Source organism: Elgaria multicarinata, chromosome 12, assembly GCF_023053635.1.
Source record: "Elgaria multicarinata webbii isolate HBS135686 ecotype San Diego chromosome 12, rElgMul1.1.pri, whole genome shotgun sequence".
Taxonomy (NCBI): domain Eukaryota; kingdom Metazoa; phylum Chordata; class Lepidosauria; order Squamata; family Anguidae; genus Elgaria; species Elgaria multicarinata.
In genome coordinates, this window is record NC_086182.1 from 7,235,246 (window position 1) to 7,259,754 (window position 24,509).

Here is a 24,509-nt window from a genome sequence, read left to right on the forward strand (position 1 = left end):
CCACTGGAAACAGAACTGGGAGATGGCCGCACGTTCTCATGAAGCCTCTGAATTTGTCTGTGTTTTCTATCATCTTTAAAGGTCCCAAGTCCCACCAGTACCTCCGAGGAGACCAGGTAAGCAGTAAGCATACACGACTCTGAGATGCCCTTGAGGATTTTTGCTCTCCAGAGGCCTTTGCATGGGGAAAACCCATATTGATCAGCAAGTGGCTGGAATCCCACCCAGTCTGCAGATAACACATTTGCACTGTTTTCACCCAAGACTGCCTTTGTAGCCCATAGCCCAGCCTTCCTCAACCTGCTGCCCTCCAGATGTATTGGTCTAAGTTCTCATCGGGGTGGGAGTTGTAATCTAGGGTAACAATATGAAAAGGTGGACAGGGCTCCTGGATCTTTAACAGTTGTATTGAAAAAGAAATTTCAGCAAGTGTTGTTTGTATATATGGGGAACCTGGGGAAATTTCCTTTTCATCACAACAGTTAAAGCTGCAGGTGCCCTGCCCTCTTTTAAATCTGGTCACACTAGTATAGCTCCTGCAGCTTTAACTGTTGTGAGGAAGAGGGAATTTCATCCGGTTTTCCATATATACAAATGACACCTGCTGAAATTACCTTTTCTATGCAACTGTTAAAGATACTGGAGCCCTGTCCTCCTTTCCATAGGGTCACCCTATGTAATCCAATACATCTCAGGGAGCATCAGGTTGGGGAGAAATGCCATCCTTTCTCACAATAACAGGATATAGTCTGTAGCTGCCCAGGGCTTTGCAGACTTGTAACTATAGGTCCAGGGTTATAGCTTTTGCAGGGGGGCAAGCCCCCTCAAGGATATTTCAGACCCCTTCCCTGAATTTTCATTTTTAAAAGTATGCAAGCTGCATTCTACCCGGGCCCTCAACAATGACACCTGCTACATATTCGTAGGCGCAGGCAGTACCAGCATTATATCGTGTTCCAGTTAAATGCATGTCCCACTGCTCCCACGTGGGAAAATGAATCCTCCTGCAATGCCTCCGCAAGTCATTTTGCTGCCTGCAAATGGTGCTCCCTCTCTGCAAAGTCAAAATGCATAATCCTGGTCCCCAAGGCTGGCTAAATTATTTTGACACCTGAGGCCGAAAGTCCCAGAAGCAAGCCTCCGGCTTCCCTGTTGGTAAAAATGCAGAAATAACAAATTAAATAACTAACCATTTGCTGCCTTTTCATGACACCTGCTGCCTCAGGAAGGCTCCTGCTTCTACCTAACGGTAGGCCCGGCACTGCTTACTTAGGGTGACCCTATGAAAAGGAGGACAGGGCTCCTGTATCTTTAACAGTTGCATTGAAAAGGAAATTTCAGCAGGTGTCATTTGTATATATGGGGAACCTGGTGAAATTCCCTCTTCATCACCACAGTTAAAGCTGCAGGTGCCCTGCCCTCTTTTGTATCCGGTCACTCTAATATAGCTCCTGCAGCTTTAACTGCTGTGATGAAGAGGGACTTTCACCAGGTTCTCCATATATACAAATGACACCTGCTGAAATTCCCTTTTCTATGCAACTGTTAAAGATCCAGGAGCCCTGTCCTCCTTTTCAGATGGTCACCCTAGCTTACTACATTTGGAAAAACAGCTTTTCAGGAGAAATTCAGCTGAACCCTATTGTCTTGGCAGTTTATCATGTGCTGGGAGATTTTTTTAAAATAAAATAAATAATTAAAGGGCAAGGCATGTACACACATCCTTCATCTGCAACATGACAGTTGTATCACATGGTTCTGCTGATTTCTATAGACTGGCCTTGCTTTCGAAGAAGAGAGGTGGCTCCATCAAGCCTGCCTTCTGATCTCAGGGGCTAGCTGTATTGCTGAGTGGTGAGGCATATGCACTCTGCACATGGTTGGGGTTTGAAGTGGTGGTAGTGCGATATTAGCAGTTAAATTTATTTTCATTTAACAAATAAAAGGCTCCTGCCTTAAGATCTGTCACAAAGTGACTTCTTCAAGTCCTGTAGGTGAGTAATCTCTCACTGTTGTTAGTACAGAATTTTTAAAAAGAAAGAAAATAAAGACAATACATCCCTAGACATTGCACAGTCCTGTTTCAAGTAAACAGATAAACAAAAAAAAAAAAAAAAAGGGGGGGAAATACATATGCAAAAGGTGGGAACAATCACCCACTACCTCGCTTTGTCTTGCATTATTGTGTAAAAGGTCTTGGCCATAATGTCCAAGTCAATATAAAAACCCAAATTTCAGCATGTTTTGTTTTTAAGCCCTTGCTTACGCTTTGCCCTAAGAGGAAAGGTGTGGCCAAAAGAGAGCACCAATTTGCATAATGTTTGCATGTGCTAATGTGGATGTATAAATGCAAATTACTATTTATTTCGACAGAGATGCAATATATCTCACCCTAGCGAGGAAGACTGGACAGGTGGTCTGTCTACTTGCTCAGTCTACTGCCCAGTTGCTAAATGGTCCACTTTGCTCTCCTTTCTTTAGGTTCTTCCATTTTTAAACCAGACTTGGACCAGGCGGCCCATCAAATTGCAAATTCCTTCAGCCAGAGGACGGTCCTCTCACAGCACTTTGATTAGAGGACTATCCTCTGTAAAAGTAGGACACATGGCCACCTATGTGCCCTATGAGATACCTGTTCTGGGGCTCAGCTTCACAATCAAATGACGCCACAAATTCCTGGAGGAGAAGGCTCTATGCTACCTCCAGTATCAGAGGCAGGGTGCCTACGCACACCAGTTGTGGGGAGCATGGGTGGGAGGGTGATGTTGCATTCGTGTCCTGCTTGTGAGTTTCCCATGGACAGCTGGCTAGCCAATGTGTGGACAGAATGCTGGACTAGGTGGACCCTTGTATCATGATGAGAGCACCTTCCTTGCTCCATCCCAAATGCCTGGGCTTCCGGGTGCAACAGTCTCCATTTCTCCCAAATCAGGCTGGCCCATTTGCCCTTGAACAGGAAATTATGACTAATCAAAAACACTTTCTGTGTTTCAGAGGCAATGCAGCAGGGGGTGAGTAATCTCCTGCCCCAGCCCCTCCCTCCAGCATTTCGGCTGCTTCCTTGTATCCCTGCTACCTTAGCCATAGTTGACCCTTCCCCCCAGCCCCTAATGCCAATGCTGGCTCCCAATCACAGCCTGCACTACTTTCTCCCAATGTTAAACTGAACATGGATGCCTCTCTTTGCCTCTGCCTACTGTTTTGGGGTGGGACACCCGCTGCCCAACCACTGGGATGACAAAATCCTATATTGCAGCTTTGCCCAGCCTGGGCTCTGCCAGAAGTGTTGGACTATAACTCCCAGCATGGCTGACTGGGGAGTCTGGGAGTTGGAGTCCAGCTTTTCTAAAGGGTCCTAGGTTAGCGAAAGGCTGCTGAATTGGTTCCAAACAGGGCTGTGCTCCGCTTCACATCGGAGCATAGAAGCAATAGTGACAAAGGCGGAGATGAAGCGGGTTGGGGGGCTGCGGATCAAGGCGAAGAGGATCGAGACCAAGCGGATCCTTCGCCTCGATCCGGACCTCCAAAAAAGAGGTAAGTGGGGGCTTACCTGGCGCTGCCGCAGTCCGTGCAGCGCCGGCGGCAGAGCCAGGTAAGGGGGCAGAGGGAGGGGGGCTTACCTGCCTCTGTCGTGGTCCAGCAGCGGCTTCAACTGATGCTGAGGCTCAAACTGGAAGACCAGGCCGTGGCCTGCCCTTTTGCTTTGAGCCTCGGCCTCAGGTGAAGCCGCTGCCGGAACGTGATGGACGCAGGTAAGGGGGGAGGAGGGAGGGGGCCTTACTTGGCGCTGGCTTCGCCACCGCAGTCCATGCGGCGGCGGAGCCAGATAAAGGGGCAGTGGGGAAGGGTCTTACCTGAGTCTGTTGCGTTCCGGCAGCAGTTTCAACTGAGCCCAAGGACTCAAACTGGAAGACCAGGCTGTAGCTGCAGCCTGGTCTTCTTGTTTGAGTCCTTGGGCTCAGTTGAAGCAGCTGCTGGACTGCGACAGACGCAGGTAAGGAGGGAGGGGGGCCTTACCTGGCAGCGGCGCTGCAGAGCTCCGATAGATGGATCGACGCGAGGCGGAGCGGGCCTGATCTGGAATTTGCGGATCGGGTGTGGATCAGATGGGGGGGGGGGGTGTCCGTGCACAGCCCTAGTTCCAAAGGGGAGCACTCACTTCCGCCCTGGGAGGTTGCAGGGGGCGGGGGCAAAGTTCACAGAGACCGAACCTGGGTTTCATGGCAAGTCATTAAGAGCTTCTCTGCACATAGGAAAAATGGTGCTGCTGTACTGGGGCTTTTGGCCTCCCGCAGTCTTTCCACCTTCAGGATGCGATCCTTTCCATGCGACCACGTGATTTTGAATTGAAAACTCCCCTTCTCAGCATGGCTCTATTGCATTTAATGAGACAGCGCCATCTAGTGACAGAAATATAGCGCTACACCAATTTTACACACTGGGGATATCATGCAATATCCCAATGATAACTTTTAAGTAGCACATTATCTCCGATCTTTTTAAAAGCGTGATTATGGGAGTGCGGGGATAGCACAGCAGACATCCTGGACATTGAAGAAATCAGGTAATAGACCCGCTAACTTTCATGACGGGTCAATCACGAGCATGCAATAAATCATTTAGAGGAGCTCTAGATCTGTGATCTGCCAGTGTTGCTCTTGTAAGCTTTCAGAAATCCCCAGAACTGTAGGCCATCAGTCCATCTAGCTTAATATCATTCCGGAAATGGCTCTCCAAGGTTTCAGAGAAGGAGATTTTCTGACCTTACCTGGAGTTGACGGGGATTGAACCTAGAACCTTTTGCATGCAAAGCAGACAGTGGAGGCTGATGGTTCTGATGTCAGTGGGGCAATGAATCCACTCCAGGTTTCAGTCTGAACCAGCACTTTGGATAGCTCCTTTAGAGTTCTGACTGGTTTGGAGTGAAGCCTGGAGCAGATTCACCACCACCCCGGACATCAGAGCCACCAGCCTCCACTGAAAGCAGGGGCTCTACCACTAAGCTACAGCCCTTCTCCAACCAGTAGGGACACAGGAAGCCACCTTGTACAGAATCAGAGCCTAGGTCCGTCTAGCCCAGTATTTTTGACACTACCTGCAGCAGGCCTCTCAAGCTCTTCCTCCAACCTGGTGCTCTCCAGATGTGTTGGATTCAAATTCCCACCATCCTCAGCCAACAGGAGAGTACAGGGTTTCCATCCAGGGGTCTTTCATGGCCTTCCTTAGAGATGCTGAGGATTGAACCCGGGCCCTTCGGCATGCCAAGCAAATGCTCTGCCACTGGGCTACAGCCCAGCAGGGACACAGGATAGGAAGGGGCCTTCTCCTGAGTTAGACCATTTACCCCTCCAGACCAGCCTTCCTCAACCTGGTGTTCTCCAGATGTGTTTAATTACAACCCCCATCATTCCCAGCAAGCCAGGCTGTTTAGAAAGTCCCTCATCAAAGAATACCAGGGCATCACCCAGCTTCCTCCTGGCATTCCTTCTAGGCTCACGCTAGCAATGCCGAAGAGGAGGAGGACGATGACGATAACAATCAGTACACGTATGAAGTCCTTCCAAGCGAAGGGCAGAGCAAGACGGTCACTGCACCCAGGCGGCAGGAGGCTGCAGAGGGCCTGTATGTCGGTAAGGAGGTGGAAAGGGTGGCAAAGAATCTGGCAAGCCAGTAATAATAGGCGGGGTGATTTGACAGGGATCTCTCCTGTCGTGGGATCTCTGGAGACATCCCTACTGCGATGCGAGAGGAGGTGGCCGCCTCTCACCACGGTGGCTTTGGGAGACCCTTCAGGGTGAGAAAGTGAGAGGCAGTCTGGTCCGACCCATAGGGCACAACCCATGGAAGCCCTCCTGCCCAAACCCCATTGAAATGAAGGGGAGCTGTTCAAGAGGCGTATGCACGCCATGTGGGTTTTCCAGGCAAGGCACCAAAATGACTGGGATTTGTTGCTGAGGGGTCCCACACGCACACATCTTTCAGGAGTTGGTCTGGATTAGTACCTAAGGCAAGGTCAGTAGGGAGTTCCAGACAAGAGTGCAGTTAACAGAGAAATACAAGGCAACAAGCAGGTGCAGAGAAGTTGTTCCAGTAGCCTGTGGCTAGAACAGAAACCTTTTTAGACTGAGCCTTCGGAGCCCCACCCAGAGCTCAGCTGCAGGCCATGTGTGCCACCTGAGGAATGGCCTGCTCCTCAGCAAGGCCTTGCTTATGACTATACCTTTATTTGTGAGGTATTCCTCAGGTTCCGCCTCTGGCCAAGCTGAACCTTTAAGTACCTGTGGTTCATGTAGTTAGGTGTCCACTTGCTGTCTGCCTCCAAGTCTAACTCCTCCCAGCCACCCACCCAGATCTGCCTCAAGGTCCCTCAACAACAGGCAGCTCCTCTACAATGTTCAGCTTGGGGGGCTCCGGGTCATCTGCTGAAGAGGAGCCCTCCAGAGGGGGCACAGCATGACCTGCGATCTTCCCATGGGGCAGATGAGATGGGGCAGCTGCAGCGATCCCTGCCCATTCATTCCCCAGCTCTGTCATCCAACGCCCACTTCCGAACCTAGTGTGAGTGTTGAGGCCTCCAGGTAAGCTGTACAGCAAGCAGGAGAAATAGGTGTGGGGGTCGGGGTTGGGCGGGCTAGGCCGGGACAAGAGCCGGGAGAGGAAAGGCAGGGATGAAAGGTGCAGGGGAGGGCCTCACAGCTGGGGCTATCCATCTCCAAGGCCCTCACAGGTTGTTCCTCTACCTGTAGATCGCCCGGCCTTGAGGCGCTTCTCTGAACCAAACAACCTCCTACAGCGAAAGCCCCGTATGGTGAGTGTGAGTCTGGGACAGAGCTCTGCTGTCCATGGATGAGTGTTGCCAAACAAACAGACATTTCATCTTCTTGGGTAGTTGTCAGGGTATAAAAACCAGGGGGGGGGGGTGTCTGTTGCAATTGTGCAGAGATATTTCCCATTATTTAGTATTCTGCACATGCTCAAATGCACTCTGCCTTTAGTTTCTTTCTTGTGGAGGGAAGCACGGGTTTTTTTTTAGTTTGATTTTTTGCTCAAACATAGGAAGCTGCAGGGCTGGTCCTGCTTTGAGTGGCAATTCCAAGATAGGGACTGGCATCTAAATTGTACAGCAAGAGTTTCCATAAAGCAGTGGGTCTAGTGCAGGGATATGAGCCTCGTGTGGCGCAGAGTGGTAAGCGGCAGTTACTGCAGCCAAAACTCCCCACGGCCTGAGTTCGATCCCAGCGGAAGCTGGTTCTCAGGCAGCCGGCTCAGGTCGACTCAGCCTTCCATCCTTCCGAGGTGGGTAAAATGAGTCCCCAGCTGGCTGGGGGAAAGGTAACCACGACTGGGGAAGGCAATGGCAAACCACCCGCTACAAAGTCTGCCAAGAAAACGTCAGCGAAAGCAGGCGTCCCTCTCGGAGTCAGCAATGACTCAAGTGCTTGCACAAGAGGTTCCTTTCCTTTCCTAGTGCAGGGAGGGTTTCTTTCCCCTGCAATTTGGTCTCTGCTTCTGGTAGCAAAATCTTCTTTGGCGCTGGGAAGCTGCCTGATACGAAGTCAGTCCATTGAGCTCAGTATTCTCTAGGCCAGGTCTAGAGTTGGACTAGACATGGCTCTTTAACAAAGCCTTTGATGGTTAAATCCACTAAGATGGCACACTGTTTTAACTGCTTTTACTGCTTTTAAATTATATATTGTTTTAACTTGGTTCGTGGTTTAATTTGTTTTTAACTGTGCATATTTATTGTTTTAGTGTATGCTTTTATCTGAACGCCACTCTGAGATCTTAATGATATAGGGCGGGATATAATTTTTTTATTTAAATAAATACAGCTCCCATTGTTCTTGTTGGACTACAACTTCCATCATCCCTGGTCATTGGGATTGATGGAAATTGTGGTCCAACAGCATCTGGAGTGCCCCGGGTTCCCCAGCCCTGGTCTATACTTGACTGAGGGTTGCTCTCCAGGGTTTCAGACGGGAGTCTTTTCCAGCCATACCTGGAGATGCTGGAGATTGAACCTGGGACCTCCTGCATGAAAAGCAGAGGTTCCACCACTCAAGGTAAGGGAATTCTGGGCATGTAAAAGTGATGACTTTTTTTTAAAGAAAAAAAGGTTCACACGTACCCGCCCACCCACCCACGTATACCCCAGGGCCAGCTGTAGCATTAAGTAGCGTGAGGTGGCTCCCCCGCACAGCAGTTGTTCAGGAGTGGGAAGTGTTGGAGGGGTAAGGAGTGGTTGGGGAAAATGTATCCTGACAATCCAAAAAGCCAACAAGTTGGGATATGTAATATAATTAAAAATAGACAAAATAATTTTGCATACACAAAACACATAAACAGTACCAGCTCCAGGTTTTGGAGGTCCCCTTGGGCAAGACACCCTTCATGGGCCCCCTCCCTCGTGAGTCTGCCTTCTCACTTGTTGGAAAGCCTGGGGTGACTTGACAGTAGAGTTGCCTTATACAAAAAAAAGCCTGGCAACGCAGTATTTGGTATTAGAGGAAATAAATGCAGGCTAGAGCCAGTTTAGAAGAAGTTGAAATCAACTTATTTTATTAGTGACTTTCATTGAAGAAGGTTATCTGTTACTGTTTGAACTACAAGCACCTCCTAAAACTGGGTGCAGGAATGTAAGTAAGTGAAGGCTTGAGATGTGGTTACTTGCATCCCTCAGGAAGTGAGAGCACATGTTTGTTTATTTATTTATTGCATTTTTATACTGCCCAATAGCCGAAGCTCTCTGGGCGGTTCACAAAAACTAAAACCATTCAAAGTATAAAAGAAACAGTATAAAAACGTGATATAAAATACAACATAAAAGCACAACCAGGATAAAAATCAGCAGCAGTGTAGAAATACAAATTTAAAACAGCAAAGTTAAAATTAAATGTATAGACTGTTAAAATGCTGAGAGGATAAAAAGGTCTTCACCTGGTGTCTGAAAGAATGTCGTGTAGGTTCCAGGCGAACCTCCTTAGGGAGCTCATTCCATGCCAGGGTGCCACAGCAGAGAAGGCCCTCCTGATGCACAGGCATAGAGGAAAGGAAGGGAGTAGGAGAAAGAAGCTGAAAAACAAGAGGGTTGAGCAAGACAAGTGGCTGTTGATGCATTTATACTGTTAGTTTTACCCTACCCAGTGCCTGTTTACCCTACCCTGTGCCTCTTTGCCTTCTCTTCCCCTCCTTATTGTTTTATTATGGTTTTATTAGAATGTAAGCCTATGCGGCAGGGTCTCGCTATTTACTGTTTTACTCTGTACAGCACCATGTACATTGATGGTGCTATATAAATAAATAAATAATAATAATAATAATAATAATAATAATAATAATAATAATAATACGTTCTCTATCGCCCCCTGGTGTCTGGAAACATGCGGAGCTGTTCCTATTATCTAACTCTATCCATCATTGTCCCCGGCTGCTCTTGCGCCCCATCCTTGCTCCCCTTCCCACTGGCTTGCTTGCTTGCTTGACAGGCAGAGAGTGAGCTAGTGACCAAGTAGACCGGGGCAGATCTGCTGCTTCCCAAACCTTTGTCTGGTCCAGAGCAAGAGGCAGTCGGTTGCGATGGAGAGCTGTTCCAGGGGTCTGTTACCAATAGGCTCCTGCTAGGGTCTGAGCCCTTCGGCAGATGCCCCCCTTCCAACCACGCTGACCCTTGACACCGGCCCGGCACATAAACCAACTTTACGGCTTCCCCCCAAAATTAAAAATAGCTTGTTTCATCACTCAGATACAGAACATGACCATGGTTGAAAGGTTTTCAATGTGTTTTATAAATGTTTGGTTTCATGTTATATATTTGAGTGATGTGATAAATTGGGTATGTTTTTTAAAGAAAACGTTGGAGTCCTAACCTTGGCTTATGTGTTTTGTGTAGATACATCAGAAGAATCTCTTCTGGCAGGCCTATCCAGTGGAATTTTAAGATGTTTTTAGGACTTTTTTAAGGATATTTTTAACAATGTATATTATGTTTTAATTCAGTTTTATGTATTTTATTGTTGTCCTCCACCTCGATCAGAATGGAGAGGTGGGTAAAAATTATTATTATTATTATTATTATTATTATTATTATTATTATTATTATTAATATTACATCAGAAGAGCCCTGCTGGATCAGTCGAGGGGTCTGTCTAGTCTAGCATTCTGTTCACACAGTGGCCAAACAGCTGTTGGCCAGGGAACAACAAAGCAGGACAGAAGTGCAACAGCACCCTCCCACCCATGTTCCCCAGCAAATAGTGTACACAGGCTTTACTGCCTCCGGCACTGGCCGTAGTACAGAAAGCTATCAGGACTAGTAGCCCTCCATTTTGATTATCTTACATACCCCAATTTGTCCGCTTATTTAATTTGTTTTGCAAATTGCTTTGAACCCCCGAAAAACACGAGGTAGAGCCTAAGCCTTGCTATTAACACCCCCTTTGTCTCTTGTGCCTGGCAGGTCTTGTTGAAGCATGGTGCGCATGACAGCCATGATGAGCAGATGTTCAGCTGCCAGGCCATAGAGAGAGGTCAGAGGAAGGCCTCGCAGATGTACAAGTAGAGGGGTGCAGGTGGAGCGGGCATTATGATGGGATGCGTCTTTTAAAGCAGGCTAAGCAAAGCATCTCGACTTTTTTTCCCTTCTGGCCCTGGAAAACTGGGACTGCAGGTGGTGGGAGCATGGCTGAGAAAAAGCGGTGGTGTGGCAAGCTTTCAGGCGTAGAACACCAGTCCCACAATAAAACAACCCAATGTTTGTTCATCATGGTTTGTTTAGGAGACAGCAAGCATCTGCTTACCTGCTTCTAGTGTGCTAAACAACTCAGGGATGCCATTCTTGGGTTGTAACTTTGAGCTGTTTTCTCCCTCAGCAATCCAAAATTGGAGATCAACTAAGGAATGGGGCAACCCTGGCTTGTTTAGCACACTGGATGCAGCTAAGTAGTTGGGAACTTGCCTCTCACTTGCCCCTGTTCACTCCCAAACAAACCATAGTCAACCAACCAAAAGTTGTTTCGTTGTGTTAACTGGGCCGTACATAGACCTGATTTGCATGTAATGACAACCTATCAGGATCAGGCTTGTTCTCCCTAGTATGAGGGAAGGGGTTGCGGGGGGCAGGCAATCAGATGAAGAAGAAGGAGAAGAAGAACCAGAACTAGAAGAAGAACCAAAATTTACTAGCCAATACATGAAGTGGGGGAGGAGATTCTCCAAGACTTTTCCAGAGTCAAGGATGAATCTTCCCAGCAGCTTATCTGTGAGAATGCAGATGGCCCAGAGACCATCCACCATCCTGGGAACTCAGCCTCTGTCTCAGTGGGAGGGGACACCAGAATTGACAGATCCCAGAAACCGCTGCAGGGTTGAGAGGGTGGAGTTGAGAGGAGATGGGAGGCGGTCTCTTGAGGTAGAGGCTCACAAGAAGCTTCTCAAGACCCTCCCTGAAAAAAGTGTCTTTTGGAATATTGGGAACAGCCTCCCTTGAGTTGAAAGCAACTGCCTGGCTTTGTTAGTCAAATTAAGCTTAAGAGCATAGCTCCTAGCATTCACACATCCTTCAGGCGAGAAGAGATGTTTGTTTGTTGAATAAAGCTTTGTGGATTGCACAGCAGACATCTTTATTTTCTTGTACCGGAAAAATCATAACACAACCCATGGGTTTAAAAACCGATGGGTTGTCATGCATAAGCAGGAGAGAATGGGAGCACTGCCTGTAGCACACCCATCTCTTCCGTTTTTATCCAGCAGCCCTTGGTTGGCTCAGTAACCCACAATCAGCTGCTGCTGAACTTGACATTCAAATCCAAACCGCTGGGTTGTTTGGGGCTAAACAACCCGGTGGTTAACCCATGGTATCTTGTTAGGTTAAGTGCTCGGTTGTTCAGCTTCAAAACAACCAAGCAGTCTGGATTCAGACATCATGTTCAGCAGGAGCTGATCCTGGGTAGCTGAGTAAAAGCAGAAGAAGCAGACGTGCTACACGCAGCAATTGCTTTTTAAACCAATGGGCTAGATGGGTTAGCATTACAGTATGTGCAAACTGCACCATACATAGTCTTGGGTAGGGATGCTTGGGTTTTGTGAAATCCATCCCACATGTGTTTTGGGGATTGTTCCGTGTCATTTGTTTGAGTGTCCGGTCACAGGCGGATTCGATTCCCGTCTCCATGATGTGTAAAAATACGTAAATAATTCTGCAAAATAGTTCACAATAATTTACATAATTTATTTTAGTGTGTAACATTTAGCGTATTGTCCCCCATTCAATTTGACTTTCCCCTGTGTATATTTTTCAGCATGGCATAATGTCTCAGCAGAAATGTGCATATTTTCCGGTGAATGAATTTGCGGAAATTTCAGGAAAGTAAAAAAATAATTAAATCCTGAAATCCATGGACTCTGGGTGACCTGGGAAGGCCAGTCCGCCACAGATTCCATAAGTCAGATTCTTAGAAACCTGAACTTATTTTAGTCCATCTTGAATTTCTCCAACATCTCTAGTCTCGGGTGTGTCTGTGCCACTTTGAAGTTTAAGCATCTGAGCCCAAGCCCTTCACACCTGGGAACAGGTGCTTAATTTGTAGCATGGCTAAGAGACCGAGCTGTGGTCCAGGGCAGCCTGGCGTCTTCTACCCCAGGGGGATCACTAATGGGAGTCTTCTCTTTGCAGCTCTGGAGAAAGCACAAATAAAGATGCCTGTTCTGCCTCCTTTTCCTCTGTCAGCCCGCCGGGTGTCCTTGCCTATCCTGGCTCCCTCTGGGTCCCAAGCAAAAGCTGCCACAAGCAGAGGTATGTGGAATTGCAGCTGAGCTGTGATTCATGAACTGAGGACCAAATTGTATCCGTGACTAAAGAGCTCGCTTCAGTAAATCGACTTGAATCATGCAGATAAGAGACTTGGGGATCATCTACACCAAGCAGGATATTGCACTATGAAAGAGGTATATAAAAAGCAGGAGCCACACCAAGCAGGATATAGTGGTATGAAAGCAGTATATGGTTTGTGTCGATGGGCCCCAACAGTTGTCATTTCACTTCCATACCTCTGTAAAGCAGTAGTGTGGCTCCTGCCTTTTATATACCGCTTTCATAGTGGAATATCCTGCTTGGTGTAGATGTGCCCTAGGTTACAAAACAATATGTAAAATTCACAGGGCTGTGCAAACCCCCCCTAATCCGCTTTGGAGACCAATTTGGACCAGAACCGAACCACTCTGGATCAGGATCAGGCTTTAGACATCTGAATTATTCCCCGTTTTCCAGGGGAGAAGGAGGAGGAGGGGGGCACTCCCTTCTCTTCCTCTCACCGCAGCACCTGGATTGATCGGAATCGCTTCAGATCGATCCAAACCGCTTCAGGGTGCTTTGGACCAATTTGGCCCCACTTGGGATCTGAACTGATTCTGTCCGAAGCAACCTGCTTCAGCTCAGTACTTGGATCCAGATTCGAAGCAGTGCACAGCCCTAAAAATCCAGATCTCCTTTTATATCTAGAAGCCCTTCTGCCCCCTTGGTCAGCTCCCTGACCCATAGTTCTCAGCCTTCCAGTCTTCACCCTGGCCCATCTCCACCCTGCGTGCCAATAGGGCTGTGGTGTTGTTGCTGCTTAAATGTATTAGGCATCTTTCTCAGAAAAAGATGTCAGGCTTCTTACAACAGAGATTAAAACATGCAAAAATTTAAAACAATTTAAAACAGCTAAAACCAATTAAAAATAAAATACCAAGAATTGATAAAACAGCCAAATTAAAATTTAAAAGCCCCATCGTATACTGCCAAATGCCTGGGAGTAGAGGAAAGTCTTAACCTAGCGCAAAAAAGACGACCATGTTGGTGCCAAGCAGACCTCACTGGGGAGGACATTCCATATTCGGGCCACCACTGAAAAGGCCCTCTCCCTTTTTGCCATCCTCCAAACCTCCCTTGGAGGATGCACTAAAAGGAGGACCTTGATGTCGATTGTAGTATATGGGCAAAGTGAATGGGGCAGGGGGATTGCACAGGGGGGGGGAAACTCGCCTGGAGACATCCGTGGAGGATTTCAAAAAAGCAATTCTAGTATTGCCACCATCTTGTGTTCCTCCCATTTCCGGCATCTACCCCCAACACATTATCAATGCTGCTGTGAGCACTGATTGTTCTCGACCTTTGTGTCTCTGCAGATCCTTTACCAGCTGTGAAAGACAACAAGGTAACTAAGTTCCCACCAACCACAGACACGTCCTGTCCTTTGCAGAACGTTTGCTGCTTGTTAGCACACTTGCCATATGGGACACTGATAAGAACATCAAATGCACCCTGTGGATCAGACCAAGGGTCCATCTAGCCCAGCATTCTGTTCGCCCAGTGGCCAACAAAGCAGCCTATGAGAAACCCACAAACGGCATGAGTGCAATACTGCTGTCCTAATTGTGTTCCCCAGCATGCTGCCTCTGACACTGGAGGTAACATACAGCCGTCAGGACTAGTAGCCATTGATAGCCTCCTCCAGAAAGCATGTGATGTTGTCACGATGGTGCCTGGAGATGAGAAGTCAGTGTGGAGCACATTGTTAGCATCTCAGCGTCCCGAAACATCTTTCCTTCCGCCAGGAGGAGTCCCACGAGGAGGAGGAGGAGGAGGAGTCCATCTACGTGGAATGTGATCCCAGCGCAAGTGAGCGGCTTTCCTCGAGGGCCCTACTTTCATTGCTACATACCACATCTGGAGAAGGTCCAGTGCTCCATGGTAGATGGCATACTTTGCAAGCAAAGAATGCTAGGTTCATTCCCTGGCATGGTCCAGTTAAAAGGGTCAGATAGCAGAAGATGGGCACCTGGAGAGCCACGACCGGTCAAAGTAAGTCGACCAGCCTTCCCCAACCTGGTGGCCTCCAGATGTGTTGGGACCACAGCACCCATCACACTGGCTGGGAATGATGGGCGTTGCAGGCCCAACACATCTGGAGGCCACTAGGTTGGGGTAGGCTAAAGTAGGCAGCACTGAGCGAGATCAGGGCTGACCCAAATGTGGCCTCCCTGGGTACAATCCAACCAAAGTCCTACTTGGAGGAGACCCGTTGACATGAATGGGGACTAACTGAAGTCCCATTCATGTCAATGGGTCTACTCCAAATAGGACTTTGGTTGGATTGTACCTCTGGTGTCCCAATCCTGACCTCCAGGGTCCCCCAGACAACCACACGTTCTTTCCCCTCACCGCCAATCCTGGGTGGTTTCATGACTTTTGTGTGATTTTGCCACCTGTCCATTCTACAAGGTTGCAAGATCTCTCCTAAGGTTTAGTTACTGGCCATAAGAGCTATAAACTACAGCACGTTGGCATTGTAGGCGTATTTGGTATTTTGTGGCCACGTCCTTTGCATTTGGCCTCACCCATCACTGGAACGTGACTCCTGAGAGCTTCTCTGAAATTGAATTTGACCCCTAGATGGAAAGACGGGGGGGGGGGGGTATGAGGCAGCTTCCTGCATTGACCTGTGGCGCTGGGTGCTCAAGTCCATCAAAAGCTAAACTGTACCAAACATGTACAATGAGAAGTCTTGGGTCTCCACTCTTCATTTTCATTCATTCATTACGTTTCTATACCGCCCAATACCCAAAGCTCCCTGGGAGTGATTTACAAAGATTAAAAACCATTAAAAAATACATTCTGCATAGTATTAAAAAAAAAAAATTACATATAAACAGACAGCACACAGGTACACATATATTTAAACAATTTTAAACTATCAACAAGCAGAAAAATCCAGGACCTGATTAAAACCTCATCTTACGCTGCAAAAGGCCCTGGGAAGAAGAAGGTCTTAACATGGCACTGGAAAGAGAACAATGTTGATACCAGATGGGCCTCGTCAAGGAGATTGTTCCACAATTAGGGGGCCACCCTTTGGTAGGACCTGTCCCTTGCTGTCGCTTTCCGAGTCTCTCTCAGAGGTGGCACCTGGAGGAGGGCTTTGGATGATGAATGTTGTGTACGTGTAGGTCCGTGCTGTTGTCCAAGGCCTGATCCTTATTCTGTTTCCTTCCAGCCTCGGAGCCCTACAGAGAGCTTTCTTGTCCAGTCCCGATGCATCACGCTTGCCCGTTGAAGCAACCAAAGTGAGTGTGTCCTTTTCTGCAAACGTTGGGCTGGGAGGGAAGGAAGAAAATGGCACCACTATCTGTAGATGCTTCAAAACGGGGACTCTGGGCGGTGATTTCATTGGCCTCGTGGCACCAATTTAAGGCTTCAGATCTGCTCTTTGAGCACATCCAGTGTGCACTGCATGCACTTTAAACTGCACTGGATCTCCATTGATCCGAAAGCTGACTGCAGCACCCCCAATGTGGACTTTGCTGGTTTCCTTCATGGAAACATCTCGGGGGGCAGTTTTTCGCCTAGGGTAGATCCCCCTTCTTAGCTGCTACTAGAGAGCATGCAGCCCAGAAGTGCAGGAAGTTGTGTGTTGGGCAACATCCTACGTCTGCCGTGGTGAATCTTTTGGGGTGTGTGTGTATCCTACTCCAAGCAGTGAAGAAATGGGGCAAGACTTCAGAACCTAAGAAGAGCCCTGTTGAATCAAGCCAAAGGCTTAACTAGTCATTCTGTTCACACAGTAGCAAACCAGCGATACTCCATGGTTTAAAGAACCCATGGGCTGTCAGGAGAGAAAATGTGCTGCCTGTGACATGCCCGTCACTTCCACTTTTACTCAGCGATCTAAAATTGGCCCTTTTGTAAGTTGCTGAGTGTGTTGTCCAAACCCGGACCGCTGGGTTGTTTAAGGGCTAAAGAACCCAGCAGTTAACCCAACAACAAACCATAGATTAACCGCTGGGTTCTTTAGCCCCTAAACACTAAACACCCCAGTGGTCCAGGTTTGGACAAGATGCTCAGTAACCTATGAAGGACCCCCAGCATGGGTTGCTGAGTCAAAGTGCAAGTGATGGGTACACTGTAGAAGTACATCCCCTCTCTCCTGCTCATCCCCGACAGCCCATGGGTTGTTTAATCCATGGACTGTTGTTATGTATAAACCAGGTCACACAGTACCTTTCACCAAACTGCAGAAGACTATGACCAGGTGACTTGGAGGCCTTTGCTCCGTCTCCTGTCGAAGTGCTGTTGATGGGCAACTTTAAGGCCTTCAGATAGTTCTTTCTCTTTATATCAGACTTGGCTTGGACCTCCCATCAAAGAGAGGATGCCTTCAAAAAGAGGACAGTCCTGGGGCAGCCCTTCAAAAAGGAGGACTGTAAAAGAGGACACATGTCCCACTCTAGATCACATGAGACCTGTGCCTTACATGTTTGCCACCCACCATAATCCTATTCATTTTGTGGCCCCCTCTCTCCTGTTAGGCCAAAGCTTTCCTCACCGGGACCCCAACAGGTGAGTCCAAAGCCTTGTGGGGGTGGGGTGGATGTAGGGAAGGGGAGGCCTCTGGGGTTGATCATTTCTGCAAGAGGATGTGACTCTAGTGCAGCCATGAGGAACCGGCGACTCGCAGGCCTAATCCGGCCCACGAGGCATTCTGATGCCCAAACATGCCCAAACATTCCCCTTTGATCTGAGCCAGGACTTCAAGGGCTGGCCGAGTCCGGAGCTGCCTTCTTCCACCCCTCACCAGGCAGGCAGAGGATGGGAGGAGGCCCATTGTATGTGCGTGTCCACTGTGAGTCTGTGGGGCAGGGAATCAGCTCCAGGCTTCAGTCAGAACCAGCACCTTGGATAGCTCCTTGAGAGGTCTGACTGGTGCTGACTGAAACCCGCTGACCTCAGAGCCACCAGCCTCCACTGGGTGGAGATCTATAGATCCAGGAGCCAAGAGCTGAACAGCCTCTGCCTGTGATTTCTTTCCCAGGTCCTTGCAGAGAACTTGCCTGAGGGTAAGGACATCTACATTCCCCCCCCTAATTAATTTATTGTAATATTTCAACAAAACAAACAAAAAAGAGGAAAAGAAAAATAATTGTACCTACGTAGCTTTGAATATATATCAGTTTCAGTGCATACATATGAAACACACATACACACAATGCATCTTTCTATGAATTATACATCAGCTTCAACAAAAGCAACTACATTCAGCTTCCCCGAACCTGGGCCCTCCAGATGTGTTGGACTACAACTCCCATCATCCCCAGCAAGGGGCTGGCTGTGGACAATGGAAGTTGTAGTCTTACACATCTGTAAGTTTTGGACTTTGACTCCCATTATTCATGACCATTTGCCCTGCTGTCAGGGGCTTCTGGGATCTGGAGTCCAAAATATCTGGAGAGATACCTTCTGCCCAATTCATGCTTTATGCTACATATTTTGCATGGGAGGAAAATCTTTTTTGTGGGGGGGGGGCTTGTAACTGCTTGCAGAAACTCTGCATCCCTCCCTCTGTTCCTGCTGGTGTATTTCAAGTAAGACTTCAGACCCCTCCCGCATCTCATCTCACCCCTTCACACACCATTGTCTCATAATGTGCCCTGATCTGACAGTAGGCCTAGAGTGTCACGCCACATTCTGCAAATATGTGTCACCAAATTGACCTTTGCAGAGATAATGTGAATGCGGGGTGGGGGAGTGGGGGTGGCCAGGGTGGAACAGGAGCTGCTGGGAAGGACTGCAGGAAGGGAGGAATGCTTAACCCCTTCTTCTCTGAACTGCTGTTTCATCATGCAGAGCTTGGGGGTGGAACAGTAGGGAAGCAGCTGGGAGACATTTGCAGGGAGCATTGGTGGATGGCGAAGGGTTAAGCACTCCGCCCGGCCCACCGATTTCCCCTTGTTATTCCCTGCAGCCTGCGTGCATTAGTAGCAGGAATATAGGACGCTTGCCTTATAGCAAAGCCAGACCCGAGTCAGAATCTCTTTCTCCTGACTAGCCATGACTCTAGAGGCTTTCAGACAGGAGAGGGATCTTTCTTCACCCTCCCTGGCGATGCTGGGGATTGAACCGGACACCTTCGGCATGCAAAGCAGGTGCTCCACCCCTGAGCCATGACCCTTCCACGCTGTGCTTCTGTCACAAGGCAAAGGTAGGCCCTGACTCTAAGGTGGCCACTTTCACATCCCCCCCAAAAGAAGAAGACATGCGTCACACACACAGAGAAGACACCAATTTGCGTGACGTTTGCCTATGCTAATTTATGCCTAAAGAGACATTCTAACTCTATTTCAAATAGAAATTCAACCCATCTCACTATAGTGAGGAAAACAGTGACCAGGTGAGCTAGGTGCCGGTCGGTCTGCAGTTCAGGTGCTAACTGTGGATGGGCAACTTTAAAGCCCATCTTCTGCTCTCCCTTCTTGGAATTCTTTATCTTGAAATTGGACTTGGGCCAGATCTACATAGAGTGACCATATGGAAAGGAGGACCATGCATGCAGCACCTGGTGAAATTCCCTCTTCATCACAGCAGTTAAAGCTGTAGGAGTATAGCTAGAGTGACCAGATACAAAAGAGGGCAGGGATCGTGCAGTTTTAACTAGATCTACACCAAGCAGGATTATAAACCGTTATAAAGCAGTAGTGTAGATCCTGCCCTTGTCTGGATAACCTTTCAAGGAGAGGGCTGTCCTCTGATAGCCCTTCAAATAAAGTCTTCTGTGAGGTAGGATACTGGACCACCCTGAGCTTGATTACTGATGAATATGTGCTGATGTAGCCCTCGCCATCTTTGCCTACACAAAGGGACGTTGGAGAAATTTGCAATGGATTCAAATGAGTTCAGATTTCTATGAATCCAGCCTGTGGATTCTGCAGCACACTGGCTTTTTCCGAGTTGCGCAGAATCTGTAGACTTATATACTATTTTTTAAAGAAAACTTTTGGGAAGGATTTGCACAAATTCGCAGTGGCGCTGATGCGCACCCACACTAATGTGCCTTAATTCTGATGGGCACTAGCGCAAGTGGAACAAAATCCCTAAAAATCATCCAATTCCAGGAACAAGGAGATGACGGGATGCAAGATGAGGCACACAGATGGTATAGATTTAACAAATCTGTACATCCCTATCTATACAATAGGCAAAGCACAGAAACTCTGAAACGCTGTGTCTCTTTCAGGTAGGTGTCTGAAGAGTGGATCCCTGGCAGAGGTGAGCATGAGGATTGTTCCAGAGGGTTTACTGCCTTACTGTCTTCTTGTTTGCAGCGCAGCAATTAAAAGCTGGATCTCAGAGAGAGAGAGAGAGAGAGGAAATGGCTGTAGGTAGACATAGCATAGTTAAAAACTAACACAGAGCCTTTTGTGGCACCTTAAAGACTTAACACATTTATTATGGCAGCAGCGTTTGTGGAGGAGATGCATCTGATGGACTCCAGTCCATAAAAGCTTCTGCCATAATGCATGAGTTAGCCCTGGACAGTGGCTCAACAGACAGTTGGGCAACAAGGGCAGTGTTCCTTATGGCACCGGTTCCATCCATGTTAAGAACACCCTCATCTGTCTGGCGTGGAGCCTGCCAAGCCCAGGGATGAACAACCAGGAGCATCCGGGTCCCTGTTGTAGGTCTGAGGTGGGTCCCCTCCCTCATGGTCTATGTGGAACAGGGTATGGGATGGCTCCTGCATTTGTGCTACAGCAGCAGCTTGTGGAGGACAAAGGGAGACATGGTCAGAGAAAAGTGAGCGATAGTTGGCAATGAAGGTATACGGTCCCTGTACGTGAATGCAGAGACAAGACATCTGTTACCGTTCTAGGCAGAAAAGCGTTAGCACATTCCCTGATGTGTTTTGAGGCCAGGCTGTTTTGTGCAACGTGCTCCCTTTGTACGCAGAGTGCCTTTTCTCCATAGTTCCCCATCACAGGAGTTCCCCGTTGTGAGCTTTTAGGAGTGCATGGCATGAGACCAGGAGCCCTGTCTAGAGTGACCAAATACAGAAGAGGGAAGGGCTCCTGCAGCTTCAAGTGATGGGACGAAGAGGGGATTTCACCAGGTGCTGCCTGCATACCAATAACACCTGCTGAAATGCCCTTTCCTAGGCAACTGTTAAAGATACAGGAGCCTGGTCCTCCTTTCCATACGGTCACCCTAATCTTGCCAGTGTGGTGAGGCACCTGTAAAATCCTAAAGCTCTTCTGCCTGCATAACTCCAGGCTACGATTGTACCCTTTATGTCAGTTTCTCCCTGTGTTTTATTGTGTGTGTTTTTATTGTGGTTTTTTGATCATACCTTTATTCTTATAAGATCACTTTGATATATTTTTAAGCCATTTTGGTTTTTACTTTACACTGCAGTTTTAAACTTTTAAATTGTATCTTACCGTGTTGTATTTTATGGCTTTAATTGTTGTGAACCGCCCAGAGAACTTTGGCTGTTGTGTGGTACAGAAATGTAATAAATCAAAGAAAGAAATAACTTAGTAAGTAACTGAATAAATAACCAGTTGTGTTTGAGAATGCACGTGAGCCATCGGAGCACCCCCCCACCCTCTCCCTCTGGCTAGCTTGCTAGTTTCTGCATGCAGAAGGACTCTTGCTGCAAACAATGAACCTGGCCTGTGTATTAGTAGCTATGCATTCCAGAAACAGACATACCTTTGCCTGAAAGGATATGTGATTGTCCTATGATGATTATGTTATTCTCATTCTTATAAGGCTTTAAAAAGTAAGCAGGTAGACAAAGCAAAAGTGTCACATGCTCTTTGGGCACAATTCTGTCTGGATAGTTTGACAGCCTCCGAATTTGGAGGCTGCCAAGTATCTAATGCAGGGCGCAAGGATAGCAGAGGTGGTCTTTGCCTCCGTGCTCCAGCTGCCCTGCATTTTGCCACGCCTTGGAGCCAGGAGGAAAGGAGGGTGGGGCAGCCATAGCGTATGTCTCATGGCTGCCACCCTGATCCCCTCTATTCCCGGCCCCAGGGAACACCCCCTTTCCCCCTATCTCCACTCTCCGTTTTCCAAGTGCACAGAGGTAGCTGCCACGGTTCTCTCCACTTTGGCAAAGAGGGGGCAGGGAGTATGGTTTCCTGGCTCCGAGGTCGGAGCCATGTCTCCAACCTCAAAGCCAAAAAACTGAACTATCCTATGCTCCCCACACAAATACACACATTCTGGGTGGGGCCTAGGATTGCTTTCCCCAATGCTCTGTCCTGCATTTTTTAATTTTTGTTTTGCAATTTAATCTTGAAATCATGGAAGAATGAGCCTCTCATCATTGCTTTAAAGTTTATCTATTTATTTTGCACTCATACTCTTCTCTTTCTCCATGGAGCAAAGAGCGGTTTATAATTCGTTCCCAGGCGGTCCCCTTTCCAGAAAGATGGCAGGCAAAGACTTCCTTAGCTTCAACAGTAATCTTGGCCTCACTCCATGCATTGAAATCCATGGATTGGGTTTTTTGTGGTAGAAAGATATTGGGCTGTGTAGAGCTGTCAGTTTGGTCTGTGTGGAAAGTGGGTGGTCTCCTACAATGTCCTGCATTTACAGTTGCCCCAACATCTCTGTTATATTCTCTCAGGATTCTGGCATGCAAAACAAGGCCTGGTATGCAGGTAGCTGTGACAGGCGAACGGCTGAAGCTGCCCTCCTCCAGTTTAATAAGGTAGGTGTGTGTGTGTGTATGTCCCCAAATTGCTCTGTAGTTCAGCCAGAAAACAGCAGCTGTTCTAGGAATGGGTTACAAGTGCTCTTGATCTTTTCTTTTCTGTTGTGATGAGACCTTAGCATCCTTGGGTCACTGGTGAGACCTGGATTACAGGGTTCTACTATGGATTGGATTCCCCCCCAGCCAGATTTTTGGGCAGGTCAGGCTTTCTAGGAAGGCAGGAACAGGAGTAGAACAGCACCAGGAAAACAAACTTGTCTGTACATTGCTCCAACATGTAGCAAATTGTGACTGAGCTTTAAGTGGGGGGGGGGGGGTTGGCTTCCTTTAGGCTGGGTAGCCCTGGCTCCAGATCGATGAAGGCCTTTTCTCTTTAAGGGGCATTGTGTGTTAGTAGCCTCAGGGTGTGATGATGTGCTGGGGTCTTCATGTCTGAAGCGCTCAGAGTTTGAGAACAGCAATGCAACCTCTTTTGAATGAGGAGGGCAGGCCCCTGGGCTCTTCCTGGAGAACTGGGTTCTGAGAAGGTGGAAACCTCACCATGCCTTTCTATGACCACGTCCTGTCTCTGAACAATTCACTCAGGAGCCTCTTCTTTTGCAGTTAGGATCCTCTGAGAATGAGGATTCCGGGTCTTAGTCTAGGACACCTTTGCATTTGGCAGCCATGAAGCTCGATGAAAGGGTGGCAGAGCAGGAGACGGACCCATCTAATTCACTGGGGTAATACCCTGAAAGGCCGTCCTGCTCAAGTTCTGCTGTTTAACCAGAGCTGTGCAAGAGTGGGGAAGACTTTGCCCTGGGATTGAAATGACTGAGGAGGAAGGTTCAGGCACCAAAATGACTTGGACCAGTCTTGGGCATGCTCTGAACCCAGACAGGTGTTCTCAGATGATTTGGCTGGGGCCCCACTCCGTAGCGTACTCAGCACAGAGATCAATCTTGCCTGTGTGATCAGTTTTCACCTGGGCCTGTGTTTAATTCCAAAGGAAAGGAAATGTATTCTGATTCAGAGATCGAGATTCTCAAGAATCCTGAAACGTCCGCTTTAAGGTTGATCTCTTTCTCCTCTTTGCTTATGACAGGACAGTGCCTACATGGTGAGGCAGAGCTCACGACATGGCTGGAACCAGCCCTTCACGTTGGCTGTGTTTTACAAGAACCGCGTCTACAATATCCCCATCCGCTATGTGAGGAGCAGCTGTCAATACACGCTCGGCAAGGATGGCAAAGACCACGAGGAGGTGGGTGCCTGAGCCGTGGCTGGGTTCTGCGTCTTATGTGCTGTATTCTTTAAATTATGCTCTAATGGCAAAGCGGGTAAAGCATCCAAGTTGTACCCCTCCCCAAAAAGAGAATAATCTCAGGATGCTATAAACGACTGTCTTAATGAAAAGCCCAAAGCTTTATTGGGTTTTTCACCAGTAAGATCATTTACAGCGTCATAAGAAGAGCCCTGATGCTGGATCAGAACGAGGGTCCATCTAGCCCAGCACTCTGTTCACACAGTGGCCGACCAGCCATCGACCAGGGACCCACAAGCAAGAAATGGGTGCAATAGCACCCTCCAGCCCATGTTCCCCAGCAACCGGTATATATAGGCTTACTGTCTCAAATACTAGGATTCTTCTCTCTTTTCTTTAAATTATGCACCATTTTTTTTAATCTTTGTAGTTGCAACCATAGAGTAACAGACCACCACCACCACCCAAAAAAGCAAGGGAAAACACCCAAACATCTTAATAAAGATTAATCATGAACGTTCCCCCTGATAGAGTGGAGGCGGGGGGAGGGAAAAACACACACAAGAAGGATTTATATTTACATTTCAAACTTAGACGTTCATAGAATCATAGAATAGCAGAGTTGGAAGGGGCCTACAAGGCCATGGAGTCCAACCCCCTGCTCCATGCAGGAATCCACCCTAAAGCATCCCTCACAGGTAGCTGTCCAGCTGCCTCCTGAAGGCCTCTAGGGTGGG

At 48.0% G+C, this 24,509-nt stretch overlaps 1 protein-coding gene across 1 annotated transcript; it reads left to right on the forward strand.

The window, feature by feature from the left end:
• Nucleotides 1-38: 38 nt before the first annotated feature.
• Nucleotides 39-22,455, forward strand: LOC134407601 (uncharacterized). The gene is made up of 12 exons (XM_063139471.1): nucleotides 39-116; nucleotides 5,492-5,630; nucleotides 6,747-6,808; nucleotides 10,457-10,526; nucleotides 12,671-12,790; nucleotides 14,164-14,192; nucleotides 14,593-14,656; nucleotides 16,032-16,101; nucleotides 17,344-17,374; nucleotides 17,847-17,871; nucleotides 20,050-20,077; nucleotides 22,443-22,455. The coding sequence occupies exons 1-11, from the start codon at nucleotides 39-41 to the stop codon at nucleotides 20,055-20,057; spliced, it is 696 nt and encodes a 231-aa protein (XP_062995541.1). The 3' UTR covers nucleotides 20,058-20,077; nucleotides 22,443-22,455.
• The last annotated feature ends 2,054 nt before the right edge of the window (nucleotides 22,456-24,509 follow it).